The sequence below is a fragment of the Mesoplodon bidens genome, assembly GCF_964165515.1.
Source record: "Mesoplodon bidens genome assembly, chromosome: 18".
NCBI lineage: Eukaryota > Metazoa > Chordata > Mammalia > Artiodactyla > Ziphiidae > Mesoplodon > Mesoplodon bidens.
In genome coordinates, this window is record NC_138175.1 from 54,000,966 (window position 1) to 54,027,763 (window position 26,798).

The following is a 26,798-nucleotide window of genomic DNA, read 5'->3' on the forward strand; positions in this document are numbered from 1 at the left end:
GGGCTCCTTCCTCTGAGGCTCTCCACCTACACTGACCACTGACGCTCAAGTCCCCTGTCCCCACAAGCCTGCCTCATAAAGGACCCAACCACTGGGCCCCAGTAAGCGGGGGGGGCACAGGGGTGGGGAAACGTGACTTGGCACGTTCCCCCGGGGGGTCAGTGAACTCTTGTTCAGGATTCTAGTTCTACCCTGATCTCTCCCTCCCCTTCAGAAACACAGTGAAATTCATTCTAGTCCAGAACTTTTTTTTTTTTTTTTTTTTTTTTGCGGTACGCGGGCCTCTCACTGTTGTGGCCTCTCCCGTTGTGGAGCACAGGTTCTGGACGCGCAGGCTCAGCAGCCATGGCTCACAGGCCTAGCCACTCCGCGGCATGTGGGTTCTTCCCAGACCGGGGCACGAACCCGTGTCCCCTGCATTGGCAGGCAGATTCTCAACCACTGCGCCACCAGGGAAGCCCATAGTCCAGAACTTTTTAGTGGATGGACCCACTGGTTCTTGGGAGGGGTCCAAATTACCTTTCCCTGAAACTCACTGTGGGGTCACCCAGCCCCCCCATTCAGACTTGCTCCATCATGTAATACATTGGATTTGTCACTTTCCCAGGATCTGGGGGACGATGAGGTTTGATACCAGCGCTGGAGGATCTTACATTCTATGGGGGGTTGGAAGGGGACAGGCAAGCAATAGAAACAAACCCAAAATACCAGATGTCTGAACGTGATATAAAGGGAATCAAAACTGGGTGATGGCCATGTGGACATTTGTCAAAGCTTGTCGATTTGTGCACCTGGGATTTGAGCCTTTTATTGTGTGTGAATTCTGCCTATTAAAGAATCTAAACAAGCACTGAACTATAGTTCATGATGTGCATGTTGAATATTTGGAGTTGTATTAGACCCCGGGACTGCTGTAACAAAGTCCTGCAGACTGAGCGTCTTAAACCGTAGATAGGGCTTCCTTGGTGGCGCAGTGGTTGAGAGTCCGCCTGCCGATGCAGGGGACACAGGTTTGTGCCCCGGTCCGGGAGGATCCCACGTGCCATGGAGCGGCTGGGCCCGTGGGCCATGGCCGCTGAGCCTGCGCGTCCAGAGCCTGCGCTCCGCAACGGGAGAGGCCACAACAGTGAGAGACCCACATACCGCAAAAAATTAATAAATAAATAAACCATAGATCGTTATTGTCTGGAAGTTCTGGAGGCCAGAAGTCCAAGGTCAAGGTGTCAGCAGGATTGGTTCCTTCTGAGGCTGTGAGGGAGAATCTGTGCCTCTCCCCTAGTATCTGGTATCCTTAGGTGTTCCTTGGTTTGTAGATGGCCATCTTCTCCCTGTGTCTTCACACTATCTTCTCTGTGGAACTGTTTATCTCTGTGTCCAAATTTCCCCCCTTTTAAGAAACTGGACATGTTGGATTAGGGCCCACCCAAATGACCATGTCTTGATCATCTGCAAAGACCCTATTTCCAAATAAGGCCAAATTCACAGCTACTGCGGGTTAGGACTTGAGCATCTTTTGCAGGACGTAATTCAACCTGTAACAGGGTTGATGAGTACTGATATCTGCAACTTTGTTTTATTCTGTTTTTTAATTGTTTTTTTATTGAATAAATTTGACTTTTTTGTTGTTGTTTTGTTTCTTGCCATGCTGCACGGCTTGTGGGATCTTAGTTCCTTGACCAGGGATCGAACCTGGGCCAAGTCCTAATCACTGGACTGCCAGGGAATTCCCAGACATATAGTGTTTATAAATTTAAAGTGTGTCTTACTTTGATACATTTATATATTATAATATGATTGCCATTGTAGCTATATTATCACATCATTATAGTACAATATTGTTATCTATATTCACTATACTGTGTATTAGATCTCTATGGCTTATTTATTATTTGTTGCAAATTTGTACCCTTAAACAACATCAATCTTATCTCCCACACCCTATCTGCTGGTAACCACCATTTTAATCTTTTTTTTACAGGTTAGACTTTTTAAGATTCCACATATAAGTGAAATCATACAGTACTTGTCTTTCTCTGTCTGGTTTATCTAGCTTAGCATAATGTGCTCAGGGTCTGTCCACGTGGCTGAAAATGGCAGAATATCCTCTTTTCTCACGGCCAGATAATATTCCATTGTGTATATATACCACCTGGTTGTTTCCATATCTTGGCTATTGTGAATAGTGCTATTTGCAACTTACTTTGAATGCATTAAAAATACATGATGGATTGGGACCTCCCTGGTGGCACAGTGGTTAGGAATCTGCCTGCCAACGCAGGGGACATGGGTTTAAGCCCTGGTTGGGAAGATCCCACATACTGCGGAGCAACTAAGCCCGTGGGCCACAACTACTGAGTCTGCTCGCCTAGAGCCCATGCTCCACAACAAGAGAAGCCACCGCAATGAGAAGCCCGTGCACGGCAACGAAGAGTAGGCCCCGCTTGCCGCAACTAGAGAAAGCCCGCGTGCAGCAACGAAGACCCAACGCAGCCATAAATAAATAAATAAATTAGGATAACTTGAAAAAAAAAAAAAGACCCCTGCGCTCCCAATACAGGGGGCTTGGGTTCGATCCCTGGTCAGGGAACTAGAACCTGCATGCATGCTGCAACTAAGAGTTCACATGCTGCAACTAAGGAGCCAGCAAGCTGCAACTAAGGAGCCCGCCTGCTGCAACTGAGACCCAGCACAACCAAATAAAATAAATAAATTTTTTAAAAATTAAAAATAAATACCACATGATGGATTGATGGATGGAGGAAGGGAAGGCCAGATGGACTTGTGATAAAGCGAGTGGAGTAAAATGTTAATGCCAGCATTGGGGCAATGGGGTATATGGGTGTTTGCTGTACAGTTGTTTCAACTTTCTGAATATTTAGAAATTTTCATTGTGAAGTGTTGGAGAAGAAACTGGGTGATGGGGATGAAATGATACCATGGGGGGGCTTGCTTTAAAATAATCCAGTTGTGGGTAGGGAAGTCAAATGCAGGGGATCATAAATGAAAGAATAAAGGTTATATGTTGATAACTGTTGGAGCTGGGTTTATGGGGGTGCATTATACCCTTCTGCTTTGCAGGGGTATATTTGAAAATTTCTATAACACATTAAAATATTTTTTTTGTTTTTATTTTTTGGCTGCGCTGCATGGCATGTGGGATATTAGTTCCACAACCAGGGTTTGAATCCAAGCCCCCTGCATTGGGAGTGCAGAGTCTAAACCACTGGACTACCAGGGAAGTCCCTTAAAATTTTTTTAATTGAAGTATAGTTGATTTACAATGTTTCAGGTATACAGCAAAGTAATTCAGTTATATATATATATATATATATATATATATGTATGTATGTATGTATATGTGTATATACTTTTTCAGATTCTTTTCCATTCTAGGTTATTACAAGATAGTGTATAGTTCCCTGTGCTACACAGTAGGTCCTTGTTGTTTATTTTATATAAAGTAGTGTGTACCTGTTAATTTCAAATTCCCAATTTGTCCCTCCCCCCTTCCCCTTTGGTCACCATAAGTTTGTTTTCTATGTCTGTGAGTCTATCTCTATTTCATAAGTTCTTTGTATCATTTTTTTAGATTCCCCATATAAGTGATATCACATGATATTTGTCTTTCTCTGACTTACTTCACTTAGTGTAATAATCTCTAGGTCCATCCATGTTGCTGCAAATGGCATTATTTCATTCTTTTTCATGGCTGAGCAGTATTCCATTGTATATATGTACCTCATCTTCCTTAGCCATTCATCTGTTGATGGACATTTAGGTTGCTTCCATGTCTTGGCTATTGTAAATAGTGCTGCTATGAACGTTGGGGTGCATGTATCTTCGAATTAGAGTTTCGTCTTTCCCGGATATATGCCCAGGAGTGGGATTGCTATAACACTTTTTTTTTTTAATACTGGATAATGTGTTCAAGTACGACATGGAGAGGTCACTTTATTTTTTTATTTCTTTATTTATTGGCCACGATGCACGGCATGTGGGATTTTAGTTCCCTGACCAGGGATTGAACCCATGCCCCTTGTGGTGCAAGCACAGAATCTTAATCACTGGACCGCCAGGGAAGTCCCGAGAGGTCAGTTTAAATCCCTAAATCCAGAAGTTCTCTCCTAAGAGGGGACATTGCATTGAGACCTAAAGGATGAGCCAGCCATGGGGAAAGCTGAGGTGGGCAGAGGGCAGGAATGAGTCTGGAGGGTCTTAATGGCCAAGAGGAGGCTGGTGTGTCTGGTGCATTTAAACTGCGGAAGGACACAGCTGACTGATGTTGCAAAAAGCACCCTGAGTGGCCAGGATGGAAGCAGGGAGAATGGCCAGGAATGTCGCTACAAGGTTCCAGGCAAAAGCTGATGGCGATGGTGGCCTGCACCAGGTGAGGCAGTGGTGATGGGAGGAGGTGGCCGGCTTTGGGGTGTGTTCTGGCTTTGGTTTGGGGTGAAGGACAGGAGGGGGTCCATCCTGGCAAGAGTGCCTGGGTGATTGATGGCGGGCCCAGCTGCCAAAATGGGAAGACTGGGGATGAGTCCAGTTTTTCTGGAGAAAATCAGGAGTTAATTTGTTCAAGTCAAAATCTTTTTTTTTTTTTTTTTTTTTTTGCGGTATGCGGGCCTCTCACTGTTGTGGCCTCTCCCGTTGCGGAGCACAGGCTCCGGATGCGCAGGCTCAGCGGCCATGGCTCACGGGCCCAGCCGCTCCGCGGCATATGGGATCCTCCCGGACCGGGGCACAAACCCGTATCCCCTGCATCGGCAGGCGGACTCTCAACCACTGCGCCACCAGGGAGGCCCCTCAGGTCAAAATCTTAAAAGCTATTGTGGTTCAACCCCTGAGCAATTTGAGGAGCTCCTGGGGTTCCCCCTTAATGCTCCGTCTTTATTTTTATTTTTTTAAAGATTTTATTTTATTTTAATTTTTTTGGCTGTGTTGGGTTTTCGTTGCTGTGTGCGGGCTTTCTCTAGTGGGGGGCTACTCTTCGTTGCGGTGCATGGGCTTCTCATTGCGGTGGCTTCTCGTGTTGTGGAGCACAGGCTCTAGACACGTGGGCTTCAGTAGCTGTGGCATGCGGGCTCAGTAGTTGTGGCACGTGGGTTCTAGAGCGCAGGCTCAGTAGCTGTGGCGCATGGGCTTAGTTGTTCTGCGACATGTGGGATCTTCCCGGACCAGGGCTCGAGCCCGTGTCCCATGAATTGGCAGGCGGATTCTTAACCACTGAGCCACAAGGTAAGTCCCAGTGCTCCATCTTGAAACCAAAAAGGACTTGTCTAAGCCTCATCTAGAACCCCATACATGAACTTGTTCATGACCTGGTCTTAAAACTTAGCAATGGGTCACCTCCTCAGCCCCTGAACCCCAGAATGGTCTTACTCAAATCTGGTCCTGTAATTTTCTGCTTTCCAATAATGGCCTTGTGGCTGCTGAGCGCTTGCGACATGGCATGTCTCAGCTGAGCTGTGCTATATGTATAAACACCAGATTTCAGAGACTTAGGAAGATAAGAATGTCAACTATGTTGAAATGATAATATTTGGGTATATGGGGTTAAACGAAATATATTATTAAAATTCATTTCACCTTTTCTTTTTACTTTTTTTTTTTTAACGTGGCAGGAGTATACTGAAAACTGTATTTGTGGCTCCCACTGTATATATTCTGGAAAGTGCTGCTTTAAACGGGCAGGGATGAGTCCATGAGCTCCTGTGGGTGGTGCCACATCCACCCCCCACGCAGGATGGGACAGTCCTAGGGTTTTTCAGGTTAGGGTGGCTCTTCCCAATCTCTCTCCTTATGTGTGCCCAGAATGCCTTTGCTTTACAGCCAGTCTTAAAAATTAACTTCTGGCTAATTTATAAGCTCTAGAGGGGGTTGGGAGAGGACTGAGTTCCCCCACCTACCCATGACAGGACTTAGAATCAGGACATCTTTCACCCCGCAACAAAAACCCAGAGTTCACTCTATCTGGCTCCTGGTGGGCTCTGGGTGAAGGGTTGAAGGTGGTGGGTGAGAGGGAGGTGGACAGTTAAAGCTGGGAAGAGGGTCGCTTTTCCCTCTTCCTTAGGGACAGAATTTTCCTGTTCTTCAGACTCTGGATGTCTCTCTTCGCATCCCTCGAAAAGAAGACTAGTACCAACCCCACTACTAATATGTATTTTTTTAATGGCGTTATCCATACCCCCAGGATTCGGAGTGGATGTTCCCAGCACCCGTGACACTCCCCCAAGGCTCATTCCAAGAACACTAGGCTTCTGAGATTGGAAAAGGCTGGCGGGTGGTGCTTAGTTCCTCGAGGTGACAGAATGGACTCTTCCCGTTCCTTTTGCCCCAAATTTCTCTTTAGCCCTGGGCGTTGGAGTTCCGGAGGCTTTGCCTTCCCCAAAGCCAGTCACCCAAAGGTCTGGATCTGTAACTCCTAATGGTGTTATGGTTGAAAAAAAAAAGCCATTGTATATTGAAAAGTGGTTAAAAGCCAAAATATAGTTTACATCCAGGCTCTACCACTTCTGAGCTGTGTGACCTTGGGCATGTTATTCAGGTCCTCTTTGGACCTCAGTTTTGTTTTGTTTTGTTTTTTTTTGGTACGCAGGCCTCTCACTGTTGTGGCCTCTCCCGTTGCGGAGCACAGGCTCCGGACGCGCAGCCTCAGCGGTCGTAGCTCACGGGCCCAGCCGCTCCGTGGCATGTGGGATCTTCCTGGACCGGGGCCCGAACCTGTGTCCCCTGCATCGGCAGGCGGATTCTCAACCACTGCGCCACCAGGGAAGCCCTGGACCTCAGTTTTAACCTCTGCTTAATGGGAGTAGACTTGAATTACTGGGTCCTCCGCTCTGGGATACTTGGTCTCCGGACAAGTTTAGGTCCCAACATCTTGGCCTCTAGAGAAGGGAGGGGAAGGGGAAAGGGATGTCTTCCTGGAAGGAGATTAAGGAGTCGGGGGTGAAGGAAAGGGAGAAAGGGGAACAGAAAGACGCTTGCGCAGCAAATACCTCACGCTCTCCAGCCCCTCCCAACCCCTTCTCTGCAGCAGGGAATTGCAGGCGCCACTCCACCTATCCTAGCCCAGCCGAGGGACAACCCCCTGCTCCTTCCTTCTCTACGGATCGTCGCCCTCCTCCCGCCCCCACAACAGCCCAATCGGGGGTGGGAGTAGGACTGGTCCGGCGAATCCGCGACGGCTGCGGGGGCGGTATACCCGCCCATGGGCCTCAATCAACGTAAGTCCCGCCTGCTCGAGCCCGCCCCCCCCCCTTCCTTCACGTCAATCCCTCCCTTCTAACAGGGCGACCGGATCCAATCAGTATCGGAGCCGGCCGAGCGGAGGGGGCGGTCCCACTGTACGTAACCGAACTCCGCCCGTCTCTCGGGCAACGCCCCCACCCCCTCCCGATCGGAAATAGCGGGGCTCTGGGCCAATCGCAGCGGCGTGCCTTTGTCCAGAGACCAATGAGAGAGGGAGTGGGGATGAGCCCGAGTCTGAGCGGCAGTAATCCAAACCAATAGGCGGCTGAGAGCTCAGGATGGCGGAGGGGAGGGGAGGGTTCGGGGGCGGAGCTGCGGCCTGCCAGCCCGCCTGCCTGCCAGCCCGCCCGCCAGCCCGCCCTCCCCGCTTGGCCGGCTCGGCTCCTCGGCGCTGCCTGGGGTCCTTCCCTCCCGGTCCCCGCCTGCCAGCCCCCGCTGTGCTGCGCCCTGCCCGGCCAGGCCTGGAGCCGACACCACCGCCATCATGCCGGCCGTGTCCAAGGGCGATGGGATGCGGGGGCTCGCTGTGTTCATCTCCGACATCCGGAACTGTGAGAGCGCGGCCGGGGGACACCGGGCGAGGGAGAGCGTGGGATTGAGGGGTTCGGGGGTTACAGAGGGGCCCAGGGGATAGAAATCCATTGCGGTCTTAGAGTAAGAGGATAGAGAGGCCCAGGGGGTAGTTTAGGGTGGGGAGGATGGGGGTGCTTAGGGTGTCATAGTGTGCCTCTTGAGGTGACGACACGTAGTGGCTAGAGGCGTCCGGGAGGGTCTTAATAGAAAGGAGTCTAGTAAAGTCCCGGGGATGGGGCATAGAATTGTCCCTGGGAATGGAAGAAAGGCTGGGGGATCGTATTAGAGATGGGGTTAGAGAAATCCCTGATGTAGCTAGAAAGGGGAAAGGGTGCATGGGTGGGTGGGTGGGGGTACCCTGTGGAGAGATAAAGTGGGAGGAGGCCAGAGAGGACTGGGAGGACGTGAAACACAGGAAGCCTAAAGGGACTGGGCTTGAGGGCCTCGGTGAGGGGGTGTCATAGAGGGGAAGGGGCTAGGTAGGTCACCGCGGCTCCCAGCTAGTTCATAGAGAGGACTTGAGAATGATAGAAAGTCCCAGGGGTTTGGGGAGGAGAGACGGGAAGGTAGGGGACTGTAGCGGGCCCCTGGTGAGGGATAGAGGGGCTCCAGGATGGAGGATTGCTTAGGAGACATGGAGGGCAGTGGAGAAGGGGCTAGAGGGGGTACTGAGGGGAGCACAGAGGAGAGGCGCTGCAGGTGGAGAGTCTTGGGAGAACCTGAAATAGGGAGCTGGGGGCCCTGCAAAGGAGAGGACATTATAACGCGGTGTCTTGGGGGATGTGCCAGAATGGGGAGAGCCCAGATCTCAAAGAAGGGGCCAGGGTGCCTTAGGGATTTGTGGGGAAGAGATCTGGAAAGCTGGGGGGTGGGGGAAGCCTGGCCCCAGAGAAGGGTCATGGGTCAGGGAGCAGGACAGCCCTGAATCTGGAGCACTCTCCCATCTGACCACATCAACATGGGGACAGCCATCACCAGCAGGAAGAATGGTCGTGACTGTGGGAGGCCTGGTGCCAAGTCAGCTCCCAGCTCCTGCGAGCGGGTGTTGGTGTTCGGAGCTGCCAAAAGCTTCACAGGCTGTGTCCGCACGGGCTTTGGGGTCAGCCAGACTTGGGTTTGAGTCTGAGCGCTCTCACCCCCTAGCCGTGTGACCTTGAATGAGAGATGTCGCCTCTCAGTTTCCTCATCTGTCAGGAGGGACTGCTGATCACACCTTCCTGATGGGGTTATGATACCCAATGTGAGTGAGGCCTTTCACACACTCCAGGCACTAGATAGCTTGGCTACTGTTCTTGTTATTTGGCTGGATCTGAAGAGCGGCCTCTGCTGGGTGCCCAGTGATGATTTTAGAATTTAGTAGGTATGGAAGGATCTGGCATGTAGTAGGTGCTCAGTGAGCAAGAGGGGTGGAAACTGTTGGGTCTCAAGTGGCGGAGAGAGGTTAAGACTTATGAAAGGGGTGGAGCTTTGAGGATTGGTGGGTTGCGGGGGCCAGCTGTTAGCAGCAAGTGTGCATTGCCTCTGACACCTACCTTGAGACCCTTGGCAAGTCATTCAACTTCTTGGAGGCTCCCTTTTCTTGTCGGCTGACTCCCATTGATCAGAACATCTTGCCTCTGAGTTTCGTTCATTCGTTTATTCATTTGACAAAAAGCTTTTTGATCATGCCAGTGTGCCAGACACTTCCGGGGACTGGGGCTATAACAGTGAACAAAAATTCCTGCCCCTGGGAGCACCCATGCCAGGAGGGAGATTAACAAGTAAACACAGAGAACCGCAGGGTCAGACGATGACTAGTGCTGTGAAGAAAAATAAGGCTGGCAAGCGGGGGAGGGGAGGGACCAGGATTGAGAGGGATCGAGCCCTGCAGATTTTGGAGGAAAGAAGGGTCCAGGCAGGAGGATGGTGCATTCAAAGGTCCTGAGGTTGTAGCATGCTTGGTGTGGGTTCAGATAAATGCGAGGGGGCTTTCGTGGCTGGAGCCAAGAGAGGGAGGGAGGGAGAGCGGTGGGAGATAAGGACAGAGAGGAGACAGGGCTTTGTGGGCCACTAGGAGCACTTTGGCCTTTCTGTGAGTGAAGCAAGAGCAGCGGGAAGGTTTTGAGCACAGAAGGGACAGGAGCTGATAGATGTATTAAAATAGTTCCTCTGGCTGCTGGGAAGAGAACAGACCCAAGGAGGTACGAACAGAAACGGGGAAGGAATTAGAGGGCCGTTGCAGGCATCCCAGTGAGAGACGGTGTTGGTTCGACTGGGGTGAGAAGGAAACGATGAGAAGTGTTTGGTTGGAGATAGATTTTGAAGGATCTGCAAATGGATTGGATGATGGGAGCAGGGCAGGAAAGAGAAAACAAGTGGATGTCACTGCAGGACCCCAGAGGGAAGCCAGAGGACGGAGGGGAGGCTCCGACTTGGGGGCAGTGGAAGTAGTTTAGCCAAATGAACCAGGGCTGGAGAATCAGGGCTTCCCCTTGTCCTTGGTTTTCTCATCAAGTGTAGGTTGAATGTCTGGTATGTTTCAAGCCTTATCATGGGCACTGGGGAAACAGTGGTAAATAGGACAGACTTGTCTGTACCCCCATGAAACTCCCAGCCCCTGAGGGAGACGGGTGCTGCATAAAAATCGCAGCTGTCCATCTCCCAAGCACTTGTATACGGATGTTCATACAGCATCATTCATGATAGATAGCCAAAGAGCGGAAACAAACCCAAATGTCTGCCAGCGGATGGATGGAGAAACACAATGTGGACGCCCACACGATGGAATAGTATTCAGCCATTAAAAAGGAATGAAGCACCGTAGAGGCTACAACATGGATGAAGCTCGAAAACATCATTTTAAGTGAAAGAAGACAGACACAAAAGGCTACATATTGTAGGATACCATTTCTATGAGATGTCCAGAATAGGCAAATCCAGAGAAACAGAAAGTAGTTGAGTGGTTGCCTAGGGCTAGGGGGTGGTGGAATGTGGAATGACTGCTAATGAGAACAGGGTTTCTTTGGGGGGGTAATGAGAATGTTCTAGAATTAGATGGTGGTGATAGCTGAACAGCACTGTGGATCTGCTAAAGACCACAGAATCACACTATCAAATGGTGAGCTGTGTGCTATGTGAATTGTATCTCAATTTTTTTTTAATTGAAGTATAGTTGATTTACAATATTGTGTTAATTTCAGGTGTACAGCAAAGTGATTCCGTTATACATATATATATTTTTTTTTTCTCATATTCTTTTCCATCATGGTTTATTACAGGTTGTTGAATATAGTTTCCTGTGCAAATCCTGGTTGTTTATCTACTTCATATATGCCACTGTTAGATGATATATTAATTTTATTTTCTTTACCTAAATTGAGGAAGAAACCTAAAATCAAATCTAAATATATTACAAGGCATTCAGGGAGGTATATTTTGTCGCCCCCCAGAAAATAACCTGAAATTTACTTTCAAAATTAGATCTGCTTGTTTAAAAGCCATATCCTGGCTCCTTTCTTGTTTGCATCAAGTTTTTTTTTAAGTGGAAAAAAATTGTAGCTGTCCTAAGTCCAGTGAGGGGGAGGGCCACGATGATGAGAGAACGGGGGCTCTGTCTGCTTGCGTTGCCCAGACAATGGGGAGGGGTTAGCCAGGCCAAGGGAAGGGGAGGAGAGCTGTGAAGGCAGAGGAACAGCAAGTGCAAAGGTCCTGAGGCCCCGTCGAGACTCTGTGCTAAGGCCTATGTGGCTGGTGCAGAGAGGGATGGGATCTGACATTGGGGAGGTGGGCAGAGGCCAGGTTGGTGTTTGTCCTGAGAGCACCGGAGAGGGTTTCAAGCTGGAGTGAGGGCAAAAGAAGGGATGAGGGACATGGATGAGGCCGTGCTCAGAGCTGAGCAGGTGGAGGACGGCGGGGAGTGTGGAGCCATCCTGCTGGAGGATCTGAAGGGCATAGTGGAATTCAGGGGGAAGGAACTAGAAGGAGATGAAAGGCAGGCTTTGAGAAGGAGAGCCAGGAAGGGCAAATTCTGCAGATAAGAAAGGGAGAGGTGAGGCTGGGCCCAGCCTGAGGGCGTAGTCCTATCCTATCTGGAGGGGAGTCAGCCTCCCAGACACTTATCTGACTGGGAGCTCCCTAAGGCAGGAGCTGGGGTTGCCTCCTTTCTAGGGCCCAGCTCTGCACAAGCCCAAGGACAGTGTGAGTGAATGAATGGGAGGGGGGTTGCTAGGCTGCCACAGTGCCCAGAGCTCTCCATGAGGGCACATCCCACTCCAAACTGTGACCCATTCTGTTTGTGGCATCTCCCCCAGCCCCTGGAGCACAGGCCCTGGTCTGATCCCTCCCTGGGTCCCCACTTCCACCTTCTGCAGGGCCTGGCCCACAAGAGTCCTTGGGAGGTGTTTGCTGATTGAATGAATGAATGAATGAACACATCAGTCTTTACTGAGCACTGATTGAGTGCCAGACACTTTCTAGGTGATGAGACTAAAACGGTGAGCAAAAGTCCCCTCCCAATGGTGCTCACATTCTAGGGGGGAGATGGACCAATATACAGGAAAATACATAGTGTTCAGGTGTTCAGACAGGTAGCAGTGAGTGTTGGGAGGAAATAAAGCAGGGAAGGGGTGTAGGGGTGTAGGGATGGCGCTTTTATATATGCTGCTCGGAGCATCTCTCACTGAGCAGGTGACATTGGAGCAAAGAAAAATTTGGTGGGTGAATTGGCCTGCAGAATCTGGGATAAGACATTTTTGGCAGCACAGGCAGCCTGTGCAAAGGCCCTGAGGCAGGACTGTGCTTCAGGTATAGGAGGAATGCGGGGAGAGGGTGGGAGTCGTGGTCAGAGAGGGAACTAGTGGATCCAGTGACGACTTGTTTTTACACTGAGCCAGATGGAAGCCAGGGAGAGATTCAGTGCAGAGAAGGGACAGGATTTGACTCATGTTTTCACAGAATCCCTCTGGCCGCTGTGGAGAGAGCAGAAGGAATGAGTCCCACTTTGGTGGTGCTCCAACATCAGTGTGCCGTTGGGGACAGCGCCCCTCCCCCCACGCCCCGCCCAGGGCACTTAAAGGAACTGGCTTTAGGTTATGAGTGGCATCCAGATGCTGGCAACAGATAGATCCAGGCCTGAGCCCCATCCCTTTCTACCTGTGTGTCATCTAGTGACCTCGGTCCACAATCGCATTCAGCATCTCCCCTGTGTCAGGACTGCTCTGGACCCTGTGTCAGGATGCTACACGGAACACAGCCACCCACCCCTGTCCTTGGGGAGCTGGCATTCCCAGCCAGAAGCCGAGGGCTTACAGAGCAGCATGTGCCCCCTTAATATGTTAGGCGGCAGCTCAGGGAGGTCTTTGCAGCTACGTTCAAGTAGGGAAATGACAGGGTGTGACTTGGTTGCTCAAGGAGAATGTTTTCTCTCAGAGATGTTGACAGTCTTGATAACATCTAACCCAGGGTTGTCATGCGGCGATCCACATACGTACATTTTTTTAAAAATTGAGGTCTAGTTAATTTACCGTGTTATGTTAGTTTCAAGTATACAGCAAAGTGATTCAGTTATACATATATATATTGAATACATATACGTATGTATATATATCCTTTTTCAGGTTCTTTTCCATTCGAGGTTATTACAAGATATTGAGTATAGTTCCCTGTGCTATACAGTAGATCCTTGTTGTTTATCTCTTTTATGTATAGTAGTGTGTGTATGTTAATCTCAAACTCCAAATTTATCTCCCCCCCTCCCCCCCACCCCTGCAGTTTCCCCTTTGGTAACCATAAGTTTATTTTCTGTGTCCGTGAGTGTATTTCTGTTTTGTAAGTCAGTTTATTTGTATCTTTTTTTTAGATTCCACAGATAAGTGATACCGTATGATATTTGTCTTTCTCATATGATATTTGTTACTTCACTTAATATGATAATCTCTAGGTCCATCCACATATGTACATTTAAATTTTCCGTAGTCACATTAAAAAAGTAAAACCAGGGAAATTAACTTTAATATGATTTATTTCCTTTACCCCAGTATGCCCCAAATATTATCTGAATGTGTAATCGATATTTTTTCAATGATTAACAAGACAGTTTATGTTCCTTTCTCAACTCGGAGGCTACAGTTTCTTTGGAAATATTTTCTCTGTCTTAAGAGTTCATAAAACTTATGGTTAAAAAAGAAGATTCACAAAGGGTCCAAGTCGTTCCAAACATACTTTTCCAGTGACTGAGTGGAGGATTGGTTTTTAATGTTTAACTTATTAGAATTAAATAAAATTAGGAATTCAGTCCCTCAGTAGCACCAGCCAATTTTCAAATGTCCAGTGGCCATATGTGGCCAGTGGCTCTGGTGGTGGACCACTTGGGCCAACATGTTCTGAACTTTATAGGGGTCCAGAGTCAACAAGCATCATCTCCCAGAACCCTCTTTGAGGACTCAGGGCTGTTGGGACTTGTGTGGGAGACATTGGAGCACATCCTAGTAGAGAGAAACTTTTGTTGCTTTGTATTGTAAACAGTAGTTGTCTGGAAGGCAATGAAGGGTCTTGCAGTGAGGTGCCAGCCAGTGCCTGGGTTACAGCCATAAAAGCATGTCAGTCCCTTCATGGTAGTCCAGGTTTGTTAGGATGCCTTTTGTGGCAGTGACAGCCCCACCCCGATGCCCCAGGTTAAATGCTTAGGGAGGCTTATTTCCCCTACCCAGAAGCCCCAAGGTCCTTCTGGAGCGGTCAACAGTAACCTGCCCTGGCCTGTAGCAAGGGGGTGGCCTCTTTTCCACCTGCACGGCCCTCACAGCAACAGCTGCAGGCAGAATGGGAGCCCCTGCCCTCCCATGGCTCCCCAGCACCCTCAGAAAAGCCAAGAGATTGCACCGTCTGTCCCCGCCTGCTGTGCTAGCCCCCAGGCCTTTGCACAAGCTGGTCCTCATGCCCAGAGCACACCTCCCCTTATTTCTGCTTGGTCCATTTCAGCCTCGTCTTTTGAGCCTGAAATCCCAGGAGCGGGGAATTCCCTGGCGGTCCAGTGGTTAGGGCTCCATGCTTCCACTGCAGCGGGCATGGGTTCTATCGTTGTTGGGGAACTAAGATCCCACATGCTGCAGCGTGGCCAAAAAGGAAAAACAAAAAACAAAAAGAATCCCAGGAGCTGGCCAAAAAAAAAAAAAAAAGTCCCAGGAACTGGCTACCAGGAAGCCTTCCTTCCCGCATCTGATTCCAGCCTCCCAGCCCCCACTGTGTTTGCCTCTGTGAAAGTTTTCCCCATTGTCCCTGTCAGCCTCTCCAATCAAGGAGCATCCCCAGGGCAGAGCAGGTGTGACTCATCCCTGAGCTTGGCCCAGGGAATGTTTGAAGATAAAGGAATCTCTTTAAAACATCCTGAAATGCTTGAATGCCTCCTGTGACGGGGAGCTCATCCCCCTGTCGCAGGCTGGCCGAGTGATGGGAAGTTTCTTCCACGAGCCCAGTTCTGTCACAGCCGCCTTCAGCCCCTTTCTCCCATGCGTTACCCTCAGCAGCACCCAGGTGCTGTCTCTGGGCACCCAGGCTCTAGATATTTGCAGAGGTTATGTGCTCTGCTGGGATGCATTTCCTTTAGGGCCACATTCTCTTTTGGAGACCTGATGCTTTGTTCTTTCTGTGAATTCTTTTTTGTAGCAAAGTATATTGGTGGTGCAGAAGACAATATCAAATAGACGTGAACAATTGAAACACTAAGGAGAAAACATATACACACACAAACATATATTCTTTGAATAGTCCTTACTTTAAATTTTATTTATTTATTTATTTATGGCTGCGTTGGGTCTTTGTTGCTGCGCGCGGGCTTTCTCTAGTTGTGGCGAGCGGGGGGCTACTCTCCTTTGCGGTGCGCGGGCTTCTCCTTGCAGTGGCTTCTCTTGTTGCGGAGCACAGGCTTTAGGTGCGCGGGCTTAAGTAGTTGTGGCTCGCGGGCTCTAGAGCGCAGGCTCAGTAGTTGTGGTACGCTGGCTTCATTGCTTCACAGCATGTGGGCTCTTCCAAGACCAGGACTCGAACCCTGTGTCCCCTGCACTGGCAGGCGGATTCTTAACCACTGCACCACCAGAGAAGCCCTAAAAATTTATTTTTAATTTTTATACATAGCAGGCACTAATAATTTTTTTTATTAAGTGAGTGAAATGTCCAACTATAGCATAATAATTAAATAAATTACTGGATAATTCACTCAGCCGACTATCATAAGTTCTTTTATTAGGAAACGGATTCTCATACCATGATGGTGGGATATAAACTGGTTCATTATGGGAGAGCCATTTGCCTTCATATATCAGAAAAATTTGAAAATGGGCATACTCGTTGCTCTAAGAACTTTATTTCCAGGACTTTATTCTAAAAACAAATTACATAGTGTTATCATTTAGCTATAAAGAGGTGTATTGAAGAACACTTCAGATTAGCCAAAATTTATGAACTATGGCCATTATTTTTCTTTTCCGTATTCTCTGTCATGTGCTTATGTTATCTTTGAATTTTTTTTTTTTTTTGGCCACACCCCCCGGCTTGCAGGATCTTAGTTCTGTCACCAGGGATTGAACCAGAGCCAAAGTGCCGAGTCCTAACCACTGAACCACCAGGGAATGCCTGCATATTCTTTACATTGTCCATATCTGTTTTATATTCTCTTCTACATCATTGATATACTTCACTATAAAAATATATTCATATATATTTGTATACAAATATATTAACTTGTATATTCACATATACATATATAGTGTATCTATAAAGAAAAGCTCACAGATCAGAAGTGATGAATTTTGATGAATTTTTCCCAACTGAACACAGCTGCGTAACTGGCCCCCAGGGGCAAAAACAACATCCTAGCTCCCTGGCACCCCCCTTCCCCACTACTCAGTCATCCAACACCATAGGTTAGTTTTGCCTGCTTCGTAAAGCTTTTAATAGAGGTAAACGAAGGCCAGAGAGGGCTCTAGGCTCAGTAATTTAATTGCCATGCAGATATCCGTCTGTCTGTGGTAAAAGTTAGGCAGCCACTGTGTGCTATATGGTCCATCTATAAAAGCGGTTTGGTGTTTTTTTTCTCGTCCCTACAGAATAGCTTTAGGGCAACTGATTAGACCAATTGTGTGGTCATCCTCAGGTTAGGAGGAGAACGGAACATGCGCACCAGTTTTGAGGGGCTGCCGTGCTGGTCACTGCCCCTGCCCTGCCCCGCCCCCAGAGGGAGGCGCTGACCCGACCGCCTGGCCACCCTCCGCTGGGCACGCCTCAGCAGTGTGACATGGTTCTGGCTTCGTTCTCGCTGGTGAACTGCTCCTGAACCCTCCTCATCTTTCACGGCCCTCCTCAAATGTCCCCTATTCTTGGCAGCCACCAGCAAGGCCCCCGGGGGTGTCTGGGTGACCTCCATTTGCGCCCATCTCGCTCAGGTGTGGGGACGGGACCCAGCTGCCTGCGCCCCACCAAGCCAGGAGTCCCTGGGGGAGGATCAAAAGTGCCAGATCTGCGTGGGTCCTGGGTGCCCAGCGTTGCCCCACTCAGGCCTGGCCCACTGGGCTTAGGAAACGTGTAATTAATAAATGAAGCATCAGATGGCCTCTGGGCCACACAGGCCAATTCAGCCTCATCGCTGAGGTACTGGCCCTTCATCGCCTGGGTCCCAGAGACCTCCCACCCTCCCTGAGGCCTGGGAGTGGGTCACTCTGTACCTCTTCAGACCCTTTTTTTTTTACACAACTTCATGCCTTTCCTGAGCTCAGGCACTCAGTAAACCTGTGGAACGTGGAGTCACTACCCAGAAAAGTGGCAGACGCTGGCCCTACCCTCGGGGCTCTGGTGTGGTCTGGGGACAGCAGCAGACCCAGACACGCACAGCAGCGTTGAGGGAGGTGACCCGGGCAGTGTGGGAGCCCAGGAAAGGCCCAAGAGCAGCGCTACCCAGAGTGCAAGCCACATGTGTGGTTTTTAACTTCTTCAGGAACCACTTTTTTGTTAGTAGAAAGTAGAACGGAATGGGCCAAATTAATTTTAATAGTATGTTTGTATAATCTGATACACCCCCAATATTCTTTTTTTAATATTTATTTATTTATTTTATTTTGGCTGCCCCAAATCTTAGTTGTGTCACGTGGGATCTTTTTAGTTGCGGCATGCGGGCAACTAAATATTCTCATTTCAACATGTATTCAATATTTAAAAATTTTTTTGATTTAAAAATTTTTAAACAACTAATTAATTATATTTTTAACTTTTTAATGAGATAGTTTACATTTCTCTTTTGAAATTAATTAATTTGGTTGTGCCGGGTCTTACTTGCGGCAGGCAGGCTCCATAGTTGTGGCATGCATGTGGGATCTAGTTCCCTGACCAGGGATTGAACCCTGGCCCCCTGCATTGGGAGCACAAAGTCTTAACCACTGTGCCACCAGGGAAGTCCCTACATTTCTTTTTTTTTTTCCACACTCAACCTTCCAAACCCTGTGTGTCTTTGCCACTTACTGCCCATCTCAGTTGGGAACAGCCACGTTTTAGGTGCTTGAGAGCCACCTGGCTGATGGCTGCCATAATGGACACGGCAGCTCTAGTGTCTATTTGGAACTGATCAGGAGGTACTAATCAAAGGGGGCTTCCTGGAGGAGGTGATAGCTGAAGTGAGGCTTATGGGAACTTCCCGGAAGTTGGGAATAGGTGGTGAGGCAGGAAATCTAAAGAGAAAGAGAGCACATACCCTCACTTTCTCCTTCATTCACTCATTCATTTGAACCTCCCAGTTGGCTGGCCACATGTGGATGACACAGCCATGGGTCAGAGCAGGCTCCACCATTCAGATGACCAGACATTTATTAAGCACCTGCTATATGCTGGGCACCGTTCTAGAAGCTCCCCTGTGATGCTTATAATCTGAAGGGGGAGCCGAGGTTTGACAGTAAAGATAAATAAAATAGTTACATGGTGTGAAATGAGCCAGGGAAGACTTTTTTTTCAAAATATTTATTTATTTGGCTGCACTGGGTCTTTAGTTGTGGCATGCAGGGTCTAGTTCCTTTACCAGGGATCAAACCCGGGCGCCCTGCACTGGGAGCACGGAGTCTTTTTTTTCTTTTCTTTTTTTAATTTATTTTTTAGAAATTTATTTTATTTTATTTTTGGCTGCATTGGGGTCTTTGTTTCTGTGCGTGGGCTTTCTCTAGTTGCGGTGAGCGGGGACTTCTCATGGCAGTGGCCTCTCTTGTTGTGGAGAACGGGCTGTGGGCACTTGGGCTCAGTAGTTGTGGCTTGCAGGCTCTAGGGTGCAGGCTCAGTAGTTGTGGCACACAGGCTTAGTTGCTCCGCGGCATGTGGGATCTTCCCAGACCAGGGATCGAACCCATGTCCCCTGCATTGTCAGGCGGATTCTTAACCACTGTGCCACCAGGGAAGCCCGGGAGCCCGGAGTCTTAACCGCTGGACCACCAGGGAAGTCCCAGGACATTTTTTTTAAATGATGGAAACAGAAGAAGAAGGCACTGACTTTAAAGAACTGGCCAAGAGGGAATTTTGTGGCAGTCCAGTGGTTAGGACTCCGCACTTGCACTGCCAGGGCCCCTGGTTCGATATCTGGTTGGGGAACTAAGATCGCACAAGCTGTGTGGCACGGCCAAAAAATAACAATAATAAATAAATAGAGAATTGGTCAAGAAAGGCGTCTTGGAGGAGGTGACAAGAGCTGAGACCCAAGTGATGAGAAGATAACTGGATAGATGGGCAGGTGGAGGGCACAGCATGTGCAAAGGCCGTGGAGGTGGGAAGGAGTGTGAATTGTCCCTGGAACTGACGGAGGCCTGCGAGGTGGGGACACACAGCAAGATGGTGAGGGGTGACACTGGTGGGGTGGCCAGGGCAGGGCCAGAGGGCTTGGTAGCCACGGGGTGGAATCCCCCCAGTGGGAAGCAGGGATGCCAGAAAGGAGGCTGCCACAGTGATCTGGCTGGGCGGGCGGAGGTGGGGAGCCGGGAGCTCAGGACCCAATGCCTGGCAACTGGCTGGAATTGGGAAGGTGCGGGCCGAGCAGTTTTCAGGAGACACTGAGCTCTGGGGGTGTGGTCAGGGTGAGGGTCCAGGGGGCCAGTTCGAAGGCAGCCGATCTCTGCATTCATTCATTCATTACATATTTCCTGCCAGGGGCATATTTCAGCTGGGGGCTGGTGCAGTGGTAACCGGAGCCATGGGTGGGACAGGAGCTGGAAGAGGGAGGGAGGCAGGGAGCGCCCCAGAGTGTGTGCTGGGCTTCTCCTCTGGGTGGTAGGGACCAAAGAGCCGAGGTTCCCACCTCCTGGAAGCTCCCAGCTAGAGACAGGGCCCAGGCCTTGCCTAAGCCCCCTGGGCCTGGAGCCCCAGGGTGGGGAGAGTCTGACCTTCCAGCCGGAAGGACCTTGCCCAGGAAAGTGAGGGCAGGTGGCTCAACTCTCTGGGACCCTCCTGACCTGTCCTGCCTTCTTCCTTCCAGGTAAGAGCAAGGAGGCGGAGATTAAGAGAATCAACAAGGAACTGGCCAACATCCGCTCCAAGTTCAAGGGTATGCTGGGGGCCCAGGCTCCTGGGTCTGTGGGACGAGCGGGCTGTGCGCTGGGGCTGGGATACCTGGGACTTGTAGGTATGATCCTTCCTCATTTTTGCCTCCCCTTTCTTCCTTCCTCTGGCCCCAGGTGACAAAGCCTTGGACGGCTACAGCAAGAAAAAGTATGTGTGTAAACTGCTCTTCATTTTCCTGCTTGGCCACGACATCGACTTTGGGCACATGGAGGCCGTGAACCTGCTGAGCTCCAACAAGTACACGGAGAAGCAGATAGTGAGTCTGAGCGGGGAGGGGCCGGGGGCCTGGACTCCTGGGTCTGAGCGGGGAGGGTCTGGGGGCCTGGATCCTGGGTCTGAGGGGGGAGTGGCCGGGGCCTGGATCCTGCGTCTGAGGGAGGAGGGACCGGAAGTGCAGACTCCAGCGTTGAGGGTTGGGGTCTAGGGCCAGTTAACCACAAGGCTCCAAGCCCCCCACCTCCCTCCCCAACCCAGGGTTACCTGTTCATCTCGGTGCTGGTGAACTCCAACTCGGAGCTGATCCGGCTCATCAACAATGCCATCAAGAATGACCTGGCCAGCCGCAACCCCACCTTCATGTGCCTGGCCCTGCACTGCATCGCCAACGTGGGCAGCCGTGAGATGGGCGAGGCCTTTGCCGCTGACATCCCTCGCATCTTGGTGGCTGGGTGAGGCGTTGGGGACCCAGGTTGGGGGATGGGGTAGACCCAACCCAGTTTGAGGGTCAGAGAGGCTGTGTCACCTGCCCAGGGTCTCCCAGCCGGGCTTGGCACCACTGTGATTCTGGTGGCAGCCCCCTGGTTGTCCCTTGTCATCTCACCAAAGTGACTCGACAGTGTAAGGCAGCTTCCCGACAAAGCCAGCGGGATGTCTGTCTGGCTGACCTTTAACATCTAGTACAGAAGAGGTGATAACCTGACAGCCCTCCAGAACTTCTGCCTCTGCTCCATCCATTCATTCATTCAACCAACATCGGAGCGTATGTGTGCGAGGCGCCATGCTGACTGCTGGGGATGTAGCCATGACCAGAGACAGACATGGTCATCCTCCTCCCAGGGTTCACGGGCTAGAGTGGGGGATAAACATCCACGGAATAATTTCAGAAGGAAACATATATTTCCTCTCAGAACCATGCTGTGGGGTGCAGAAGCCCATAGGGCATGTAGTAGGCATGCCTGACCTAGCCTGGGGGATCAGGGGGCGCTTCTCAGAGGAAGTGGGATCAAGCTGAGACCTGGGTGAGGAGGAGGAGTTGGCTGTGGAAAAGGGAAAGGCGTGAAGGGCGGTGGATCAGCCTGTGTGATCTTTCTGAAGCAGGAGGTTGTTCAGCAAAGACTTCTTGAGCACCTGCAATGTGCCGGGCCCTGTTCTGGGCGTGGGAAGGCAGGAGGGAGCAGCAGAGACAGTCATGCCCATTCTCGGGGAGCTTACATCTCGGGGGGAATCCGAAGAGCAAACACATAGGCAAAGAAGTGAGTTGAGTTCGGATAGTGACAATTCCTCTGAAGAAAACAAAACAGGGTAGTGGGGGGCAGCAGAGATGGTGGGGAAGGCTACTTAAGTCAGACTCATCAGGGAGGGTCTCTGCAAAAGGTGACATGTAATTTGAGACTGGAATGATGAGGAGAAGACAGTCATTCAGAAATGTTGGAAGGTATCTCCTCACACCAGTCAGAGTGGCCATCACCAAAAAATCTACAAACAATCGATGCTGAAGAGGGTGTGGAGAAAAGGGAACCCTCTTGCACTGTTGGTGGGAATGTAAATTGATACAGCCACTATGGACAACAGTATGGTGGTTCCTTAAAAAAAAACTAAAAATAAAACTACCATACGACCCAGCAATCCCACTACTGGGCATATACCCTGAAAAAACCATAATTCAAAAAGAGTCATGTACCATAATGTTCATTGCAGCACTATTTACAAAGCCAGGATATGGAAGCAACCTAAGTGTCCATCGACAGATGAATGGATAAAGAAGATGTGGCACATATATACAATGGAATATTACTCAGCCATAAAAGGAAATGAAATTGAGTTATTTGTAGTGAGGTGGATGGACCTAGAGTCTGTCATACAGGGTGAAGTAAGTCAGAAAGAGAAAAACAAATACCATATGCTAACACATATATATGGAATCTAAAAAAAAAATGGTTCTGAAGAACCTAGGGACGGGACAGGAATAAAGACGCAGATGCAGAGAATGGACTTGAGGACGCAGGGAGGGGGAAGAGTAAGCTGGGACGAAGTGAGAGAGTGGCATGGACACATATACACTACCAACTGTGAAATAGCTAGCTAGTGGGAAGCAGCTGCATAGCGCAGGGAGATCAGCTCAGTGCTTTGTGACCACCTAGAAAGGTGGGATAGGGAGGGTGGGAGGGAGACGCAAGAGGGAGGGGATATGGGGATATATGTATGCCTATAGCTGATTCACTTCGTTATACAGCAGCAACTAACACAACAATGTAGAGCAATTATACCCCAATAAAGATGTTAGAAAAAAAAAAAGGTTGGAGTAGTGCTCCAAACAAAAGGAGCAGCAAGTACAAAGGCCCTGAGGTAGGCATGAGCTTTGTACATTCAAGGAACCAAGAGATAGTGTCTCTGGCTTGACTGTGGTGAACAAGCGAGAGAATAAGGGGAGTATGGATTTATTCTAATTGAAACTGGGAGGCAATAGGTGTGTTTTGAGCAGATAAATGACATGCTTGGCTTTGTTTTTTTATTTTATTTTATCTTTAATTTTTATTTATTTTTAATTTTTGGCTGCATTGGGTTTTCGTTGCTGCACATGGGCTTTCTCTAGTTGCGGTGAGTGGGAACTACTCTTCATTGTAGGGCTCGGGCTTCTCATTGTGGTGGCTTCTCTTGTTGCAGAGCATGGGCTCTAGGCGCACGGGCTTCAGTAGTTGTGGCTCATAGACTCTAGAGTGCAGGCTCAGTAGTTGTGGCACACGGGCTTAGTTACTCCTCAGCATGTGAGATCTTCCTGGACTGCGGCTCGAACCCGTGCCCCCTGCACTGGCAGGCAGATTCTTAACCACTGCACCACCAGGGAAGCCCCTGTTTTTTTTTTTTTTAATGTTTTAAAATTTTATTTATTTATTTTTGGCTGTGTTGGGTCTTCATTTCTGTGCGTGGGCTTTCTCTAGTTGCGGCGAGCAGGGGCCACTCTTCATCGCGGTGCGCGGGCCTCTCACTGTCGTGGCCTCTCTTGTTGCGGAGCACAAGCTCCAGACGCGCAGGCTCAGTAGTTGTGGCTCACGGGCCTAGTTGCTCCGTGGCAAGTGGGATCTTCCCAGACCAGGGCTCGAACCCGTGTCCCCTGCATTGGCAGGCAGATTCTTAACCACTGCGCCACCAGGGAAGCCTGCCCCTGTTTTTTTGTTTGTTTGTTTTTGGCTTATTTATTTGTTTGTTTGTTCATTTATTTATGAAGCCTCTGTCTTTTTAAAAGATCACTCAACCTGGTGCGGGAGAAGGTAGGACTTGTATTTCTGGCAGCTTGTGGGCTAGATTCCTGCCTGAGGGTCTCCCCAAAACCCAGTTATCAATTTGGGTTAAAAGAAGAAAGGAAATATTCTTCAATGTATTCATGAGCTAGCAAGAAAACAAGGAGACACACAGGCCACAAGCCAAGAGGAGCCTGACACCCAGGGAGGTGAGCAGAGTGCCTAAGCTGGATTTTGCTTAGGGCATTTGCTGACCTGGATGAACTTAAGTATTGGTTTTGGGGCCCTGTAGCCTCTGGGAACAGAAGACAAACTGGTTCAAGCAGGGACTCCAGAGGCCACACTTCAAAGTGAGGGTGACCTAGAAATAAATCCCCTTAGGGTCTATAAGCAAAATTACCCTTTTTGAACTTTGGTATGGAACAGCCCACACACTGGTGTTCAGTCCGATTTTCCCCTTCCTGGGTCATCCATAGGACCTTAAGCCAAACTTTAGCGTAAGCAACACAAACTGCTAGTACCCCAGTGCTTGACAGAAACAAACAAGTCTTTTTGGGAGAAACCCACTTTCACCATAGGCCTCAATGATTTCCACAGATGAAGCTCCAAGTTACATGAGTAGCTCACAGTCGAAAATGACTAAACACAAGACGCAAGGCACCGTGAGGGAGAACCAGCAGAAAGAAAATGGAAAATAACAGTTGGATTGGAGTTTTCATACAGAATGTAAGATGAGTATGCTTAATATGTTTCAAGAAAAAAGAGAACAATTTAAAAATGGAATGAAGTGTGAGCATTTTTTTTAAAGAAATGGACAACATTTAAATTAAAAAAAAAATTAAGTGGTCTAGTTTAGCAGCAGAGTAGACAGAACCAAACCAAGGCAGAAGAACTGGAGAAATTAATCAGAATGCAGCCCAGAGAAACAAAGAGATGGAAAAATTTAAAAGAGAGGTTAAGAGTCAAGGGAGATAAAATCTAACAACACTCTTTAGAGTTCTAGAAAGAGAGAAGGGAGAGAATCATAACAGAGGCAGTGTTTGAACAGATTATGGCTAAGAATATACCAGAACCAATGAAAGAACATGATCCTTAGATTCAAGTAGCCTAGAGACTGTTGGGGGCACCAAGCGTGGTAGCAGGGAGACCACTGAGATGTCTGTTGCCATCCTGGGCAGAGCTGATGGTGGCTGGGACCAGGGTTGTTGCAGAAAATAGTTACTAGAGCTGTATGTTTTGGAAGGAAAGACGACAGTACTGATTGTATATGGTGTAAGAGAGAGAGAGGAGTGAAGTTGAACAGGTGGATGAATGATGGATGAGGGAGTGGGGGAGAACCAAGTGAAGGAGGGGGAGGATCCAGAGTTGGGTTTGGCCATGTTGAATCTGAGATGCCTAGTAGACAAGGTCAAAACAAATAAGTAAGGACTTCCCTGGTGGTGCAGTGGTTAAGAATCCGCCTGCCAATGCAGGGGACACGGGTTCCCTGGTGGTGCAGTGGTTAAGAATCCGCTTGCCAATGCAGGGGACACAGGTTCGAGCCCTGGTCTGGGAAGATCCCACATGCTGCAGAGCAACTAACCCCGTGCACCACAGCTACTGAGCCCATGCTCTAGAGCCCATGAGCCACAACTACTAAGCCTGTGCGCCACAACTACTGAAGCCTGCACGCCTAGAGCCCGTGCTCCGCAACGAGAGAAGCCTGCCCACCGCAACAAAGAGTAGCCCCCGCTCAACACAACCAGAGAAGAGCCCGCGTGCAGCGATGAAGACCCAGTGCAGCCAAAAATAAATAAATAAATAAATTTTTTTAAAAAAGTAAAACTAATTTCTTTTTTTTTTTTTTTTTTAATTTTTGGTTGCACCGTGTGGCACACGGGATCTTAGTTTCCCCACCAGGCGTTAAACCTGTGCCCCCTGCAGTGGAAGCTCAGGGTCCTAACCACTGGATCGCCAGAGGAATTCCCCATCTAATTGTAATATTTTAATCTCACCTGATCCATCCAGAATCATTTTGACATTGGATCAACATACACATTATCCAATATTTTTTGCGTTAAGTCTGAAACCACTGTGTAATTTACACACATGGCATCTCAGTCTGGACTCACTCCGTTCAAGACCTCGGTAGCTTCATGTCGCTGGGGGCCACCAGATGGGACAGCGCAGGGTGGATGATAATTAAAGCCACGGCCGGATGAGGTCCCTCAGGCAGGATGTGACCAGAGAAGAGAAGAGACCAAAGGCTGAGGGCTGGGGTGATCCAGCGTGTGGAAGTCTGGCCAGAGAGAGGGAGGAAAATGCAGAATGGGCTGTGGCTCGGAGCTTGGAGAAGAAACTTTCATGGAGGAGGGAGTGGTCAGCCATGGTGAATGCTGCTGACTGTTTCTTTAAGATCAGGACAGGCAGCTGGCATTGGCTTGGCTGAGTCAGGTGGCCAGTCACCCTGATTGGGGAGAACTTGGCACCTCTGAGGGCTGAGAAAGAAGCCAGTGTGACAAACATATATGAGCACAGGTGATGTCCCTGTTTCACACAAGGGGCCCTGCCCTGCCAAAGTCACAGGCCACAGTGGGCTTGTCTGACTATAGGCTGGGCTCTCAGCACTGGAAACTTGACCTTGACGGTGACTGGGGCACAGAGGAACTGTTTTTATGTTTTTGATTTTTTGTTTTGTTCTGGTTTGGGCTGCACCACGTGGCTTGTGGATATTCCCTGTCCGGGGACTGAACCTGGGCCACGGCAGTGAAAGCCCAGAATCCTAACCACTAGACCACCAGGAAACTCTGGGTTACTGTTTTTTTAGGTAGTTTTTTTTTTTTCTTTTAATTTGAGGTAAAATTCACATAACATAAAGGTCACCATTTTAAGCACTTCAAAGTGTACAGTTCGGTGGTCTTTAGTCCATTCACAGTGTTGTTCAAGCATCCCCACTATCTAATTGCAGAACATTTCCATCACCCA

General features: G+C 49.2%; 1 protein-coding gene across 1 annotated transcript in view; it reads left to right on the forward strand.

Moving 5' to 3' along the window:
- The first annotated feature begins 7,571 nt into the window (after nucleotides 1–7,571).
- Nucleotides 7,572–26,798, forward strand: part of AP2A1 (adaptor related protein complex 2 subunit alpha 1) — a 36,228-nt gene continuing 17,001 nt past the window's right edge. Inside the window, exons 1-4 of the mRNA XM_081215889.1 lie at nucleotides 7,572–7,799; nucleotides 20,291–20,359; nucleotides 20,490–20,632; nucleotides 20,851–21,044. Of these exons, the coding sequence (XP_081072015.1) occupies nucleotides 7,733–7,799; nucleotides 20,291–20,359; nucleotides 20,490–20,632; nucleotides 20,851–21,044 (473 nt within the window). The 5' untranslated portion in view covers nucleotides 7,572–7,732. The remainder of the gene's footprint in view (nucleotides 7,800–20,290; nucleotides 20,360–20,489; nucleotides 20,633–20,850; nucleotides 21,045–26,798) is intronic.